General features: G+C 53.1%; 1 protein-coding gene across 1 annotated transcript; it reads right to left on the bottom strand.

Moving 5' to 3' along the window:
• Nucleotides 1–4,605: 4,605 nt before the first annotated feature.
• CDK5R2 (cyclin dependent kinase 5 regulatory subunit 2) lies at nucleotides 4,606–6,506 on the bottom strand. Its single transcript, XM_024564015.4, has one exon. It carries the CDS (start codon nucleotides 6,315–6,317, stop codon nucleotides 5,208–5,210), a length of 1,110 nt encoding a protein of 369 aa, XP_024419783.2. The 5' UTR covers nucleotides 6,318–6,506; the 3' UTR covers nucleotides 4,606–5,207.
• Nucleotides 6,507–16,021: the final 9,515 nt, after the last annotated feature.

Here is a 16,021-nt window from a genome sequence, read left to right as displayed (position 1 = left end):
TCCACTCTTTTTGTTAAATACCGACTACAGTATTCAGTAATTTGGATGTATCAACATTTATTTAACCCCTAACCTACCAGTGGATACCTAGGTTGATTCCAGTTTATCTCTCTAAACAATAATACAATTTAAAAAATATTTGTCATATCTCCTTGTGCACATGTTGGAATTCCTGAGTAAAAATGTATGTGCATTTTTTAAATTTAATAGATGCTTTGAAATTGTCCCCTCTTCTAAGGCTTTTATAGCTCTTTATTTAATTTTTAAAATCAATTTGAAATCTATCTTGGGGTAAAGGATGAGGAAGGATTGACCTTTTTCTTAATATAAATGACTAGACTACCCAGTTGTAGCAAAACCATTAAGTAACTAATCCATCTTTTCCTGATAGATTTGAAGTGCTGCCTTTATCATATATTAAATTCCCATGATTGCTGAAGATTAGCTTTGGGTTATGTATTTTGTTCTATGGATATGTCTATTCCTGTACCAGTGCCATATACTTTAGCTACTTAGCTCTATAGTTCATTTTAATATCTGGTAGGACAAGCCTTCCATCATTACACTTCCTTCTCAGGCTTTTCTTGATATTCTGCGCTTTTTTCTAGGATAATATAGAGATTATTTTTTAAAAGGAGTAAAATGGTGAAAGATTGTTAAGAAATACCTCTTTTCAGCCCTGGCTGGTTGGCTCAGTGGATTGAGTGCTGGCCTGAGAACCAAGGATTATCTGCTGGGTTCCCAGTCAGGGCACATGCCTGGGTTATGGGGCAGGTCCCCAGTAGGGGGCGCACGAGAGGCAACCACACACTGATGTTTCCCTGTCTCTCTCCCTCCTTTCCCTTCTCTCTAAAAATAAATAAATAAAATAGTACCAAAAAAAGAAAGAAAGAAATATCTCTTTTCCTATTTATATTGTTTATTATCACTTCACCTTCCTTCTGACCCAGAGAGACTAATTTTATGATTTATGGGCTTTAAGCTAAATATGAATCACAGGAGACTATGACCAAGGGATGTAAAGAAATGGGGGAGGGGAATCTTAAGAGAGGGAAAGAACAACTCTGGGCAATGTCTCCAAGTAGAAAGAGAATTTGAGAGCAGGTCATTGCTGAAGAAATAGTGGGGAGAATCCAGGGGGGAAAAGATCTTGAAAACCCAAACTGGATTGGGGACATTTAAGTCAGAAACTAAGAGGTTAAACCTGAATCCTGAGAAAGGACAGGGGGTCCTGGAGTGAAAAATCAGCCAGCTAGTCTGCAGGTCCAACGAAGAGTCTGCTCCTGAAAACCCCATCCATGGATTAAACTCAGATGGGAGGAACTTGAATCCTGAGACTGTGCCCTGCAGTCTATTTTATATCCAATCTCTTGTCACGTGAACTAAAACAGTTTTTCTACCCCTCATTTACACATCTAGCCTGTGTAGGTATAAATGACCTTCATGTAGAGTGTCCGGCAAGGTGCTGAGAGGCAAGGTTATGGTCTTAATAAAGGTCTTTAAAGTGTTAACCCCTGAGGCCACTCTCCGCAAATGTCATTTATGATGTATAAAGGGGTCAGCAGTACCACTTAAAGCGGGCCCATGAAGGTCAGGCCCCCATACCTAGCTGCCAAAACAGCCCCTGTTGTAAAAACCTTCCAGAGACACCCATCTGAATGCCTGAGGCACAGTCCCTGTGGGTAGAGGCCACAGGATGTCCCCTTGGATACTGCCAGATGCTCTGGTTGCTGGGCATCCAGCTTGGCAGGCAAAGCAGTTACCATGACAATCAGCCCCCCAAACTCTGCAATTTTTTGTTTCTCCCTTCCCGTTGAGTACCCAGGTGTTCCCCGGACAGGCAATCGTAGCTCTCAGGACAGGATGTCCTCTGGTCCAGGAAGGGGGACGGGGAAAAGGAGGGTGGAGATGTGTACATGTTACAATTGAACGAATCTTTATCGGTATACATAAATGTGTATATACCTACTTCTGGGCTAAAATGTGTGTGTTTTTTGTTGTATATCAATGCATGTATCACACAAATGTTCGCCTCGCCGTTTGCTCCTGTACTGGGAGAGTCACTCCCCGCCCCGCCCCCCCAAAGTGCTGAGTCATGGCTCCAGCTGGGTTTCGGTCTCCTATTCTCCATCTCCATTCTCTGCTCAGTCCACTCCTCACCCCTGCTGGGCCCTCTCTAGAGCTCTGGGTCCTCTTCGTCACCTCTTTCCTGAGTCTGGACTCATTTTACCGAGGTTTACTTCTGGGCGGTGAAAAGGAGGCACTTTGCTCTGTTTCTAAGAAGCTTACTTGCTCCTCAATTTGCCTTCTCAGAAAACAGTTCTGAGCCCTTCTCCTTACAGCCTCCTCCTCTCTCACAAAGCCAGAGTCTGATCAAGTCTGACCCAGGTGGCTAATTCTTCCCTGTATTCGAGCTGATCCTCCTCCAGTCCTTCACCCCTAATCGGATCATGGCGGAGTCTCCCGCCTTGGGGCACAGCAAGGAAAGTGAGCTTTCACTCCACGCAGAGACTTTTCTCACTCTAGGTCTGCAAGCGCCAGACCACCGGCTCCTGGAGGGATGCGTGTGTGTGGGTGTGTAGCACAGGGACGGCGTGCTCCGTCTATGGGTTCGGGGAAGTATCCGCAGCCCCCCCCACCCCCAAGGGCAGGATGTTTGGGGGTGTCTGTAGGCTCTCGTCTCTTTCCCACCCACTTTAGGCTTATCTAACGCAGTTAAGGTCAATCAAGCAGTCTTGTTAGTTTGTTAACTAGTCCCCAGTAAGGCAGATCGGATTGTTTTTCCAGCTAGAGATGGGAGAGAGAAGAGGTGGCCCAGCCCGCCCGCTCAGTCTGGTTGCTATGGCGACAGCCGCGCTGTGACCCCGGTGCTCCTCCTTCCCTAGGTCCAAACCGAGAGAGATGACGGCACCTCGCTGACTGCGCCAAATCCCAGCCAATGGGCGGCTGCTCCCGCCTTCCCTTCCGCCAGTCCTCCCCCCTCCCCCCACCCTCTCCGGGGATCTGATTCACAAATCTGGACGCGGGTTTCCGGCTTCAGGCCGGGTGGGGGGGTGGGCAGGGGCTGAGGGCCGCGGCCGGGGCGGGGGAAAGTCGGAGTCCGTCTGGTGGGGGGGGGGGGGCGGGCGGAAGCCGGGGTTCCTGGGGTCTCGGGCCAGACGCCTGTAACTCACCACCCGAGTAGATCACATCCCGCTTCCCAATTATGCGGAGGACACAGCGGAGGCCCAGCCCGCAGCTCGTTTTGCCCTTACTGGCCCCCGCCCGGCCCCTCGCGCCCTTGCGTGCCGGTCAGGACCACGGACAGCGAGCCCCGGACGTGCGGGACTCCGGGCCTCTCGCCGGCCAGGGTCAGCGACTGCAGCGCCCTACTCGAGACACGCTTCCCGGCCCGTGAAGCAGGGGACGGAGCGCTTAGCCGTGTGCCAAAGAAGGCAAGGGAGGCCAAACAGGGACCGCGGGCTAAATAGGTTGTTTCTCTTCTTTCGACCCCGGAGAATGACTCCCATCTCCCAGGCTGCCTGGGCCCTGGCCTCCCCGGGACGGAAGGGCCGGCCCGACTCCCTCGCAGGGTTGGCCCTCCCGAGGCTGCCCCGGCAGGCGTGGGGCAGCAGCAGCCCTGAAGCCGTGCGGTGGCTGAGCGGAGGGGTGGCCTGCGCGGGGCAGCCAGGCCCACCCGAGCGCGGCGAACGCAGACGCAGTCAGGTCTGCCTGGACTCTTGCCGGGGTGCGTGGCGGGGAGAGACGGAGGCAGGAGGGAAAAGCAGCCATGATAACTGGCCAGTTCTGCCTCAATGGACCACTCTGTAAAAGGGGAACGACTTCCTGATCATTTAATCCAAAAGTGAAGTGGCCATTCACGGAGCTAGGACAGACAAGATGGAGGCGGTCGTGGGGGTGGCGGTGAACGGGACCGAAAGGGCGACAGTTCTCAGGGCCTCGACCTTCCCCGCTGGGCCCCGGGGGGCCTCCTGCCCTGCCCCGTGACAGCTCTGCTCCCGCCCCCTCCCTCCCGGGCCCAAAGAAAAGCCGGCGCAAAGCCATCTACAGGCGCTTCCAGCGCTTTATAGTTATCTCCCGGACAGACGGACAGACAGACAGTGCGGCCCGCGCCGTCGGCCCGCATCATTGGCACCTTGGATACGGCTCCAGGCCCAACCCAGCCCCTGGTACCCTCCCAGGAGGAGTCCGGTCCGGCCTCGGGATCAGCACCTCAGACAGCTCCCGGTCCAACCCTCCCTCCCCCCACCCTCCAGAAACCACCGAATAAATTAAAAGGGGAGGAAGCCAAAAACACCTAAGGATAAGAAAGAGGGCACCCCTCCCCCTGAATAAGAAGAGTTTCCGTCTCTTCTCCTCCTTTCGCTGAGACGCCGCCGCCGCCAGGGTGAACTCCTGGGTTGAGTAGGCTCCCAAAGGTCAGCCTCCCGAAGTCGGCGTCCCTCCGCCCCACCTCCCGGCATGCAACACGTTGGAAAGGTAGAGGGAGGCGGTGGGGGTGGGGCGAAGGGCCATCCCGGTGGTTGCTGAGCCCAAGGAGCTGCAGTTCCCCACTGCACCTCAGTCGATCCAAATTCAGAACCAACGTTTCTTTTGGTCTGGGGAGAAGGGTATGGGGGCTCAGTTGGGGGAGTAAATGCAAGCTGACATAGGCGGGGTGAGGGGAGGCAGACGGGAAGGAAGGTGGTGGCACAGGCCAAGAGCAAAGAAAAGGAGGACTTGAAGGGGAGATGGGGACACAGGTGCAGGAGGAGAAACGGAGGCAAAGAAGGATGGGTAGGGGGGTTAGATGGAGACGGAAATACACACCCAAGGAATGGCAAGTGGAAAGGCAGGTAGGTGGGAAGATGAAGATACAGGGAGGAAGTGAGGAAATGGACAAAACCGAGGAAGATGGACTTACAGACACACACAGAAGGGAAGGAGCAGACCCGGGCAGAGCTGGAGAGATGGGGGCGTAGACAGAAAGGTTGAGGTAGGGGGTCCCCTCCCCGCGTTCATCCCCCCACTCCCACTCTATGCCCCGTAAATCCAGACGCCCTGGCCTCCGGCTTCCAGGCCTCCACCTTCCCCTGCAGGGCAGGGGCGGCTCCTCCTCCGGCCGGGGTGCGGAGCAGCAGTAACAGCGGCGGCAGCTTGATGGTCCCGGGGGCTCCGAGTGTGTGTCAGGGGCTGGGGCGGGGGGCAGGCTTGGCCTTTGGGTATCCCTAGCGGTCCAGGTTCATAGTCCAGTGCTTGGCTCCGGTCGCGCAGCTGTCCCTGGCGGCCGAGGAGGAGGCGGGGGCCGCGGGCGCGCCCGCACTGGGTGGACCCCCGGCGCCGCCGGCGGCCTCACCCTCATTTTTGAGGTCTTGAAAGACCTGCGTGAAGAAGTGGGGATCCGCGTTGAGTCGCAGCATCTGCGGGCTGAGCCGCTGGATGAGGCGCAGGCAGCGTTGCCAGAAGCGCTCCTTGTCGGGCTCCACGAGGAAGGGCTTGAGAGGGTAGGAGATCTCGTTGCCCATGTAGGAGTAGGCGAGGTAGAGGCAGGTAAGGAAGGCGGCCTGCAGCTCGGCGGCCGACGCCAGCTCATCCCCGCGCAGCGACTCGCGGCACAGCAGGTACACGAACACCAGGTTGGCGGGCGTAATGAAGGCCTGGTCTTGCCATCCCTGCAGCAGCAGCGAGCGGTCCACTCCGCGGAACCAGCCCACCAGCTCGCCTGGGCTCAGCTCCTTGAGGCGGTAGCAGCGTCGGCACACGAAGTCGCCCAGGCAGCGCAGCAGCTCGCCGGTGGACGCCTGCACGATGACCCGCCGTGGCGAGCCGCCAGGCACCGGAGGCGCCGCCTGCGGGGCTGGGGGCGGCGGCGGCGGCTTTCCCCCTCCGGAGCCCGGCGGCTGCGCGGCCGCGCTGCCCCCCGACGGCGGCTCGCAGGTGGCGGCGGCCGCGGGTACTGTGGGCACGGGCACGGCCAGGGGTTTGGTGGCGCCGCCGCCGTCGGGGGGATCCCGGCCCTTGCGGAGAAGGTTCTCGCGATTGCGTTGTTGGACCAGGGGGTCGGGGCCAGTGGACGCTGGCTTGGGCGTCACCTTCTTGCTGCCTTTCTTCTTCTTGGCAGACGCAGCTACCAGGCGCTTCCAGGTGAGCGCCGAGATGAGCACGGATGGCCGTTTGAGCCGGCTCTCGCCTTTGCCGCCCTTGCCTACTGGCGGCGCCCCGTAGCCCCCCAGCGCCTCGTCCCCCGCGGGCGGCGCCTTCTTCTTCTCCTCCGGCAGCCCGCCGGGCCTCCGGCCCTTGGCCGAAGAGGCGGGGGAAAGAGACAGCACCGTGCCCATCCTGCAGAGAGGGGCCGGCGCCCGGGCCCCGGCGGGAACCGCGGGCGGCGCCGCTGCCGCCGCCGCTGCTGCTGCTGCAGCCCCCGGGGACCCGGCAGTGGGGGGCCTAGCCCCGGCCCGGGCGCGGGAACGGGCGGGGGAAGCTGGCTGCTTCGCTGCTCCGCGGCGGCTGCTAGGAGTCTGAGCTGCGCCAGCTGCAGCGTCAGCCCCACCCCTTGGGCCTCATCTTTAGCCGCGCCGCGCCCCGCCCCAGGGAGCCAATCCTCGCCCGCGCTGCCCTCCTAACTGGCAGCTCCTCTGACCAATAGAAACTCGTATGCCGAACCCAAGTCCCGCCCACCCCAACCCTCTGTCGTCGGTCGTTTCCCTACACCAGAAAGGGGAAAGGAGGAGGAAGTGGCTGTCGTTCCAGGACCCCCGTAGGGCCTGAGCTGGGGAGGAGGGGTGGCTGTTCCCACTTCCCCTTGCAGGACCTGGGGCCCTGGGTCAGCTTGTTTTGATGCACTAGATCGAGGTAGAAGAGAAGCCTTGGGAGCAGCCTCTCTCCCTTTTTGATTATGTGTTGGGGGGCCGCATAGGCAGTGAGTGCCTTCATCAAGGCTCCTTGGCTTCAGCTGGGTCGCACGGCACTGGCTCCTTCAATTGGGCTGTCTGACCTATTCCCTCTTAGCTCTTCTCCCCTCCCTTCCCTCCCCACGAGGCCGCCACGAGGGCTGCAGCAGGCGCATTTTTGCTCTGCCTGTGATGGGGTGCTGGCAGGGCCCGGGTCTTCCAGCAGATCACAATCCACCTCCTTGAGGGCCCTTGCTATAATGTCCCCGAGGCCACGTTTTCTGGCCTGGTTCTCCACAGTTGAGTTCTGTGGGGAGAGGTCCTGGGGTTCTGGTCCCTGGGTGGCACCTCTTGTGCTCTTCATCCCAACCAACACACCCTGATCCTACACTTGGGTGGATGATGGTTGTTCCCTGGGGAAATGCTGGAAATTGGATGGGTTGGTCTCCCCAGGTTCAGGCAGCACACACGGCCTCCAGAGTGGAGGGAGCCCCAATAGGGTTGGCACAACCTCCAGCCCTGCCCCAGGTCCAAGTTGAGCTGGGTTTTCATTGTTAAATGCTTCTTGCCATAATGTCCCAGTTGTCCCCACTCCCAGCTGCACACTATTAGGCTGAGTACTGCACATTTCTCTGTTTGTCTGTCTGTTCTCTCCTCATTGCCCACAGAGTCTTTGTCCTGTATTTGAGACTCCCCAGGGCTTATCTGCAGGGTCTGAGCCCAGCTGGTTCTGCCTTGTTGGCCAGTGACCGCCCTTCTCCAGGCTTGCTCTCTGGATCCCCAACACAGAGTCCTAAGCTTCGTAAGTGGGCCTGGACGGGGGATATGATGGCAAGAGAAGTTCCTGCTTATGGATTCAGCAAAATCTTCAGAATTGTCCCTGTAGTAACCCCCATGCTCCTCACAGACCACCAACGCAGCTCCAAGAATCCACTGCGTCCTGGTTGGTATGTATGCACAGGAGCACATGGCTCCTTCTGGATAGGCTGTTCCAGAATTCCCTGCCACCAGCTTTGCTCAGCTGCCCCACAGTCCCTGCTTACTCACACCCTCCTGGAGGCCTATGGTCTGCCTCTCTTGATTCCTTTTTTTTTGCCAGTGTACACATGCAGACTTGAGCCCCTCCCTGACTCAGCGCCCACGTGCATTGTCTCAGCAGGGACTCTCATGCTCCCTTAGATCTGATCTTTATTCTCTCAAAGCCCAAGCTAACCTGTTCAACCTCCCCATTCTCCCTCTTTTCAGCTCCTAGAATTGGTCCCACTCTTTCCTACAAGGCCTTCTGAGTCAGCCTTTATCTGACACTTAAGAAACAGTTGGTTCCTGGGTAGGTAAGGACAGGCCCCACAGAGACTGCGTTGCACTGGCAGAAACACCAGGCACGTGGATCTGAATGGCATGTGGGCCCTCCCAGCTCTGCTCCCTGAGTCCTTCATTGACACAAGGCCTATTGCTGGTGTCGTTCAGGACAAGATCTTCCATGCAGCACCCACAGATGTCACCACCATGGTACCTGCCCCCTCCAGGCCCAGCTTGACCTCCTATTGTCCTCTGGGTCAGATTCAAGAATTTCCTCCTCTGCCCTGGCTGGTGTGGCTCAGAGGATTGAGCACAGGCTGAGAACCAAATGGTGGTTCCATTCCCAGTCAGGGCACATGCCTGGGTTGTGGGCCAGGTCCCCTGTGGGGGCCATGTGAGAGGCAACCACACATTGATGTTTCTCTCCCTTTCTTTCTCCCTCCCTTCCCCTCTCTCTAAATAAATAAATAAAATCTTTTAAAAAAAAAAGAATTTCCTCCTTTGCTTCAGGGTTGCTTCAGGGTCCCTGAAACAGGTACCTTAAAAGGTTGCCTTCCCATTCTCATTCTTCACCTTCCCCTGCCTTGGACCCACTCTGTGGCTCACCTACTCTCCATGCTCCTAGTGCAGTTATCCCTCTTGAATCTCTAACTCCTACCCCTGCACCCAACCCTCCCCCCCAAAAAAAAACCTCACTACCTTGCCTTCTGTCCAGTCCTTGAAATTCCACCTCCTCCAAGAAGCCCTTTTGGACTGGGTGGAAGGAACCCAATGCCTGATGCTCCTGACATCAGACTTTCTAACCTCTTTCCCCAGCAGCAGCTCCTACATAACAGCTTGGTTAAGGGCTGGGCTCTGAGTCCCCAGTCCAAGATATGCAGGATGGATATGGGTGGAATTTTAAAGGAAAAGCAGACAAAATAATCAAAACAAATCCATAAAGAGTGATAGCATTTCTGTCATTAAAAAGAGCTGGAGAGCCCTGACAGTGTGGCTCAGTGGGTTGGGCATTCTCCTGCAAACCAAAAGGTCGCAGGTTCAATTCCCAGTCAGGGCTCATGCCTGGGTTTCGGGCCAGGTCCTCAGCTGGGGGCATGTGAGAGGCAACCTGGTCAATGTTCTTGTACATTGATGTTTCTCTCCCGCTCTCTCTCTCTCTTTCTCCCTTCCCCTCTCAAAATAAATAAAATCTTTTTAAAAAATAAATAAATAAAATCTTTTTTAAAAAGGTGGATCCATTAAGGGAGAAGAGAGGGAGGTTTTGTCTCAACAAAACCTCGGGTGGAGGCCAAGAGGGGCAGTGCAGTGAAACCAGAAAGACTTGATGAAAAGTGGGCTTTGCGGAAGGAGAGTGACATCCCCACCACATCCACAAGTGTACGTCCAAGCTGGACGTACATGCTCCTCGGGGACAGTGCTGGCTGCACTAGACTCCCTAAATGAGAGCCCCCTGAAGCCAGGCTCCTTGTCCATCTCCGTCACTCTTGAGAACAATGCCCTGTCCAGATAAGCAGTTATTTCCGAAGGCTCTTTAAGGTCAGAACTGTAGGCCTAAACCAAGAACTGGAGGGCCTAGACCAAGGTTTTAGCCTATGTAGAAACGTGGCCTTATTGATGAGAATCACAACTTCACCTCTGAGATGAGCCCTTCACTGACTCCTAGGAAGACGAGCCCCACCTTTAAGGAAATCTCTCCAGGCAGTGCTGCTCAGACCCTTACACCCTTTGGCCATTTTCATCCCCCTTTCTGAGAGTCCGTAGTCTGAGGGGAAGGCGTTCTAGCCCATGGCTTATAGCCTGTACGACTTGGGGAAGTTATTTCAGCTCTCTGGGCCTCTTTTTTCATATTAAAATGTAGGCACTCTATATGTTTTACTTTTTTATCAGATAAAAAATGAATACTAAAGGAATAAGGTAACATCTTGGGGAATGAACTTAAAAATGATTCCTAAAGTCTCTTCCAGTTTCACGATTCTGATTCTAAATAAATCTCTCCTGTGAATCTGTTTCACTCTCTAGCTCCAGCCCTCTCTGGTTCTCCCTCATCTGCTTCGGCCTGTTGGGCTCAGTCTGCATGTGCACAGCATTGTGTGAGGCCTGCACTTCTGCAGCTGAGCCAAGGAGACAAAGGGGAGGGGTGCTCAGGCTCTCAGCAAACGCTTTAGAGGGGCCGCTGAAAGATAGTGAGACAAAGGACAGGATGCCAATTTGGCTGAGGTCCAGGATTTCCCCAGTAAACGTCAAGGCCAGAGATCCCAGGACCCAAGGTCATTGCCCCTCCATACCTCCAAGGGATCCCTACAAAGAGGATGATGACAATGCAGGTTCTTAAAACACCAAGGGTGCAGACTCAGCCTGGGCATCTGAATGCCTGGATCTTGCTTCCCCCTCCCATTTAATACCCCCATCCAGGGTCTCAGCTCCTTCGGGGTACAAATGGAGAGCCTGTGCACCAGCCCAGCTCTCCCTCCCTCTCCTGAGGAGTTTCCCCTAGGGGAGCTGGGGTAAGGAGGGGTAAGTCCCTGGCAATGGAGGGAGCAGAACCCCTCCCTGGCAATAGTGGGGATTAGGGAAGGGGGGTGAGCAGAAAGAAGAGATGAACCTGACCAAGGAGGTGCTGCTAGCTGCCAGGAGGGAGACCTCCACCTTCTCAATGTCTTTCCATTCCAACAGGTCCCTTGGTAGAAGGACTTAATTGAGGGAGTCCAAATGTAGGGTTTTTTTAGAACACAGAGTAGAGTTGATAAACAGATGAGGGAGAGGTGCCCTGGGGCAGGGAGAGAAGGGACCAATGCTGAGAGCTAGACGGACCAGGATTAAAGGTCAGGGGAGGATAAGGGGGAGCTGTGGCTCCATTTCTGTGCCGTAAGCTCTGCTTCCTTCCTTAATGAAGTCTTGACCCCCCTTCTCCCAGTCAGGTCATCAGTGCCAGCCTTCCCCGCTCCTCATCCCTGGATCTTCTATTCCCAGCCCCCTAGCTCCTCCTACCTTCACCTCCCTGTTGCCCCCCCCACCCCACCCAAATAGTTTTTTCCTGCCCAATCCCTCCAGAGCTCTCCAGTAGCTTTATTTCTCAGTTCACCTCCTCCTGCTTCCATGAGCCCCTTTTTTTGCCTCCTCCCTTTCACCCCCACCCCAAGCAGCACCCCCTCCACCATGCCCGCCGTCTCTTCCCCGCCCCTGCCTGCACCCAGCCTAGCACTCCAGATGTAGAAGCAGATCAAGAAGGCCCGGGGGTGGTGGCTGTTGCTTTTCAGTGATATTCTTAGCCTGTCTGGGGGCTGGAGCTGGAATCAGCGTTTCCATCTCAACCAGGCAGTTGGCTGCAGTGAAGCTGCTGCTGGGACTGGGTCTTCCTTTCGTTCTCTGTCCCTTTCCCTGCCCCTGTCCTTCTCTGAGTCATTTGTGTTCTGAAAGCATAGACCTTCCATGAGTCCTGCCCTCTCCTCCCTGTGCCCAGGCATAGGGGGTACCCTCTGCCCTGGCCTAGCCCCAGTGAGTTCTGAAACCCTGCTCTTGGAGACTCTTGGGGAAAGCAAAGGGCCTTCGAGAACTCTAGCTCGGATGTCCCGGATCCACACACAGCCCTCGCCTCGTGCCCCCAGGCTCACTTTCATCTGGCCCCCAAGAAACCCTGCTAGAGACCTGTTCCCTAGACTCTGGCCAGGACCATGGGAGCCCGTTCTGATCTTGACTTGCGGGAATCACTCGGGGTCCCTGGAGTTCCAGGGGCTGTCTCCTGAGAGAGGCTGGGCCCTGGGTCCAGTCCTCCTTTGGAACTGAACAAGGAACTCACTGGCCCAGATTCCGTGTTAACAGAGGGAGAAACTAGAAAAACTCATTCACAGATAACATAGAAAACATTTGTCTTTTTGAAAGAGACAGACAGTGTGAGGTTCCTATGTGGATTCTGGAGTCACACAGGTCTGGGTTCAAATCCAGCCCCTCTACTTACCATATTTTTGGGCTATAAGATGCACTCACCCCCAAATTTGGGAGGAAAATGACGGTGTGTCTTATAGTCTGAATGTAGCTTACCTGGCTCACGGGGTAGCAGGGGGGCGGCAACAGTGGAGTGGGGTCACAGGAGGCAGGAACAGGACCACATTTTTTGCTTCAAAAATTCTTTTCCTATTTTCCTCCTCTAAAACCTAGGTGCATCTTATGATCCAGTGCACCATACAGACTGAAAAAGACAGTATAAGCCGGGAGACTTGAGCGAGTCTCTTAATTGTTCTGAGGTCTATAAAAGCGGACCATCACAGGGTTGTTGTAAGATCCTATTTAATCTCATAATGCTTATATATTTCATATACACAGTGCTTGTGTTAAAAAATGAGTTATTACAAGTTATACTGTCATCATTATTTTTACAGAGCAGGGAAGGTTTGCTTGACCTGTACCATTAGCTCTTTCTTTTTTTTGTACTAGGACATTCTTCATTAGTGGACCAGGGTACAATTAAAATTTCTTTTTGGTTGGTTTTTGAGACCTGAATTTATAGTTGTCCTTTCTTCTTGGCTATTGTGCTGGCAGCTTTTGCTACTCAGACTTTTCCTGGGGGGGTTGTTTGATTTGATTCCTCAGGTCACGAAGTCCTGGCAGCATGTCGGGCACTGGTCCCCTTCTCTGGTCCACTGCAGCCCTCATTAATTTTGTGAACCTCTGTGTACCTGCTACGTGCCAGGCACCACACCGGTCTGACTGTGCTTTTCAGGGGGCGTGCTCCGGCTACCCACCATACACCTGCGACCTCTCCGAAGCTCCGGAGACTCCATGGAGGGTGAGTTCTGCTTTTGAAGGACTTTGAGAAATTGTTCTGCAAATTTTTAAAATCAATTTTATCAAATACTATTTGAGAAACTATATCCTACAAAATACTAGGTTAGATGCTGGGAACATGAAAAGGTGTGAAGTGGGGCTCCCACCTTCAAAGAATGTACAGCAGAAATGACAGAGATACAAAAAATAATAATAAATGGTAGTAAGTGGGTCAGTGTCCTACAATTAGTTATAGAGGTGGGATTGGAGGTCCTGAGTTCTCACTGGTAAGTAACCACTGGCAGGGAGTTTTGTTTTTTTTATCCTCACCCATTTCCCCCCATTGTTTTTAGAGAAAGAGGAAGGGAGACAGAGAGAAACATCGATGCGACAAACTTTGATTGGTTGTCTCGCATGAGCCGCAACCGGGGATCAGACCCGCAACATTCCCGCTCATGGGACAACTCTCCAACCAACCAGCTAGGGCTAGTTAAAATCAATTTTTAAAATAAGATTTTATTTATTTATTTATGTTTGTGGGGAGGGGAGAAAGGGAGAGAAACATCGATGTGTGCGCAATACATCCATCAGTTGCCACTTGCATGCCCCAAACCAGAAACCTGGCCCCCAACCAGGGACCTGGCCCGAAACTCAGGCATATGTCCTGGCTGGGAATGGAACGGGCAACCTCTTGGTTCACGGGCCGGTGCTCAATCCACTGAGCCATACCAGCCAGGGCTAAAATGAAATTTTAACTGAGGTCCAGTTCCTCTACCCGTTTCATGTCTTCTCCAGTCCATGGCTTTCCCTGCCTGACTCCAAGCTGTGATGATGATAATCACCTTTCCCAAGGCAGAGCCAGGCCTCAGCAACTCCCCGCTCACAATCATGGACTCCTGCCCTCTGAGCATGAGGGTTAAGGAAGAATTGCTTTTATGAGGACCCTGGTGAGCCTGCTTACCACCCTGACATCTTAGTTGGGTAGAAGCCACTTCTCTGGTATTTGTCCAAGATTAGGGGCAGGTGGGGGAAGGGCTTTGAAACAGGTTCATTAATTTACACATTCCTCTTCCTAATCTCAAAATGTAGAGACAATTCTTGGTTTTGAACTCCTTTGAGTAAAAAAGGCAATTCTGCTTTGATAAGCTAGAGCCCCACAAGTACTCACTTTTGGTTCTGAGTAGGGAAAAGAGAATAAGAAGGTTGTCCACTACATTAATTAGTAGTTCCTAAACTCCCCTGCCCAGCAGAACCACCTGGGGGAACTTAGTAAAAATAACGTTTCTGGGCTCTATCTCAGACATGTGGAACTATACTTTCTTCAGGTGGGCTTAAGGTGGCATCACTGTCAGAAAATGTAAAGAGGGAGAAGAAAAATCTGGGAGATGGCCAGATCCCACCTGTTCCTCCCATTGCGCACTGTCGTCATTGCTGCAGCTGAGCGGCCAGCCCCCCGTGGTAAGAGCAACCTAATTTGCTTTTGGAAGTCATTTCTCCCACACTCCAAATCCACGTGATCCCCACCCCTCCCAATATCCCAAGGGTGGGTTCAAGACACGGACCTGACCGGCTACCATCCTGGTCAAATGGATCAGGGCTGGGCTGGTGACCCAAACCAGTCCAATGACACTCAATTCTTGGAGTTGTGCTAGAACTACTGGGAAAAAGATGCTTTCCTTTCTCTAAGGTTGCTAAGCTGGTGGGATGAAAGCCTTGAGATCCTGGTGACTCTCTTGCCCCCACATGGCCAGAGGTCATCTGAACCAATATACAGGAAAACAGAGACAACAATGGAAGGAGTTTCCTGATATAATTTTAGCCCCTGGATCCAGCTGGGCCTGGTGAAGGTCCATGAGCCAATAAACGCCCCTCCTCCCCACTTTTTTTCTAATCGTAAGATAATTTTAGTTGCAAATCTATTCTCTCCAAGGGAAAAAAAAATTCTAATAGAATTTCATGCCTGGAAATTTTCCTTCTAAAAATGTGTCCTTGACTTTAGAGAAGTGTATGTTTGGTCTTAGAAACGGAGAAGGGTGGTCTCTCACCTCCAACTGTCAGTGAAGGACTAATTCCGGAAGAGGCACTACTGACCAACAACCTGGGTTCTGACCCCAAGGCCTATTTCCGGTTGAATTCCTCAAACCATAGCTGGTGATAGGAGCTCTTTTACAGGGCCTGGGACCCTCCCTCAAAGGGGAAGCCTTGGGTCGGGAAAGCCATTTCCCCACAGCCTGCACAGCTGTCAAGCCTTCTTTCTGGGCTGCGGCCAGGTTGCATTCCTTAGGTGTCAGCTTGCTGCTCAAATAAGAAATTTGATGCTTCACCCTCCATTATGCTTCTGAATCAAGTTTGCCCCAAACAAGTGTAAGAGGCAGCTGTGGCCACACAGAACCATTTGTTGTTATCAGGGCCATTAGCACAGTGTCTCTGGGGGCAGGGGTGGAGGTGGGTTTGAGCTTTAAGCTGCCCCAGGGTTCTCATCCAAGCTCCTGAGCTCTAATCTGGCCTGCCTTTGGGGAGCTCTCTCAGGGGAGAGGCTGGAGCTGCAGTCAAACCAATATTTTCAGTTACAGCATGGTTCACATCTGTCTTTTGTTTTCTTTCTTTCTTTTTCTTTCTTCCTTTTTTTTTTTTTTTTGGTTTAACTCCAAGACTGTTTACGTCCAAATAGTTTGTGAGTTATATTCTGCAATGGAACAACATTTTCCTATCTCACTCCGTTGCCCAGGTATACAATTTTGATGATGATTCTATGGGTACTTGGGCATCTATTCGTACCTCATCTTTCCATTCATTCATTCACTCCACAAATTTGAGTGGATAGCAATTTTTTTCTTTCTTTTTGTTTTCTTTTTGGTTAAATTAAATCCGATTTCTAGCCCAATCCTTTTGGGCCAGAAGGAAATACAATGTTAGTTTTCATGGGGACTCCATCCTCCTTCCAAGATTACATGACAGTTCCAGAAAACAGAAGGTGTCTAGCACAGTCCTTTGGGGGAACTCATGGTCCACGTCTGAAGGGCTCCTCAAAGTTTGGCGTCTCTCCTGTTTCCAGGCTGTGGCTGAGGATCAAGAGTCTTTTAAAATTGTTA

This window comes from Desmodus rotundus, chromosome 2 (genome assembly GCF_022682495.2).
Source record: "Desmodus rotundus isolate HL8 chromosome 2, HLdesRot8A.1, whole genome shotgun sequence".
NCBI classification, from domain to species: Eukaryota; Metazoa; Chordata; class Mammalia; order Chiroptera; family Phyllostomidae; genus Desmodus; species Desmodus rotundus.
The sequence above is the reverse complement of the archived record's forward strand: the minus strand, read 5'-3'. Positions and strand labels throughout refer to the sequence as shown.

What these genes read in the sequence shown, in the direction of transcription:
- CDK5R2 (XM_024564015.4), bottom strand. Translation starts at nt 6,317, where the DNA reads ATGGGCACGGTGCTGTCTCTTTCCCCCGCCTCTTCGGCCAAGGGCCGG.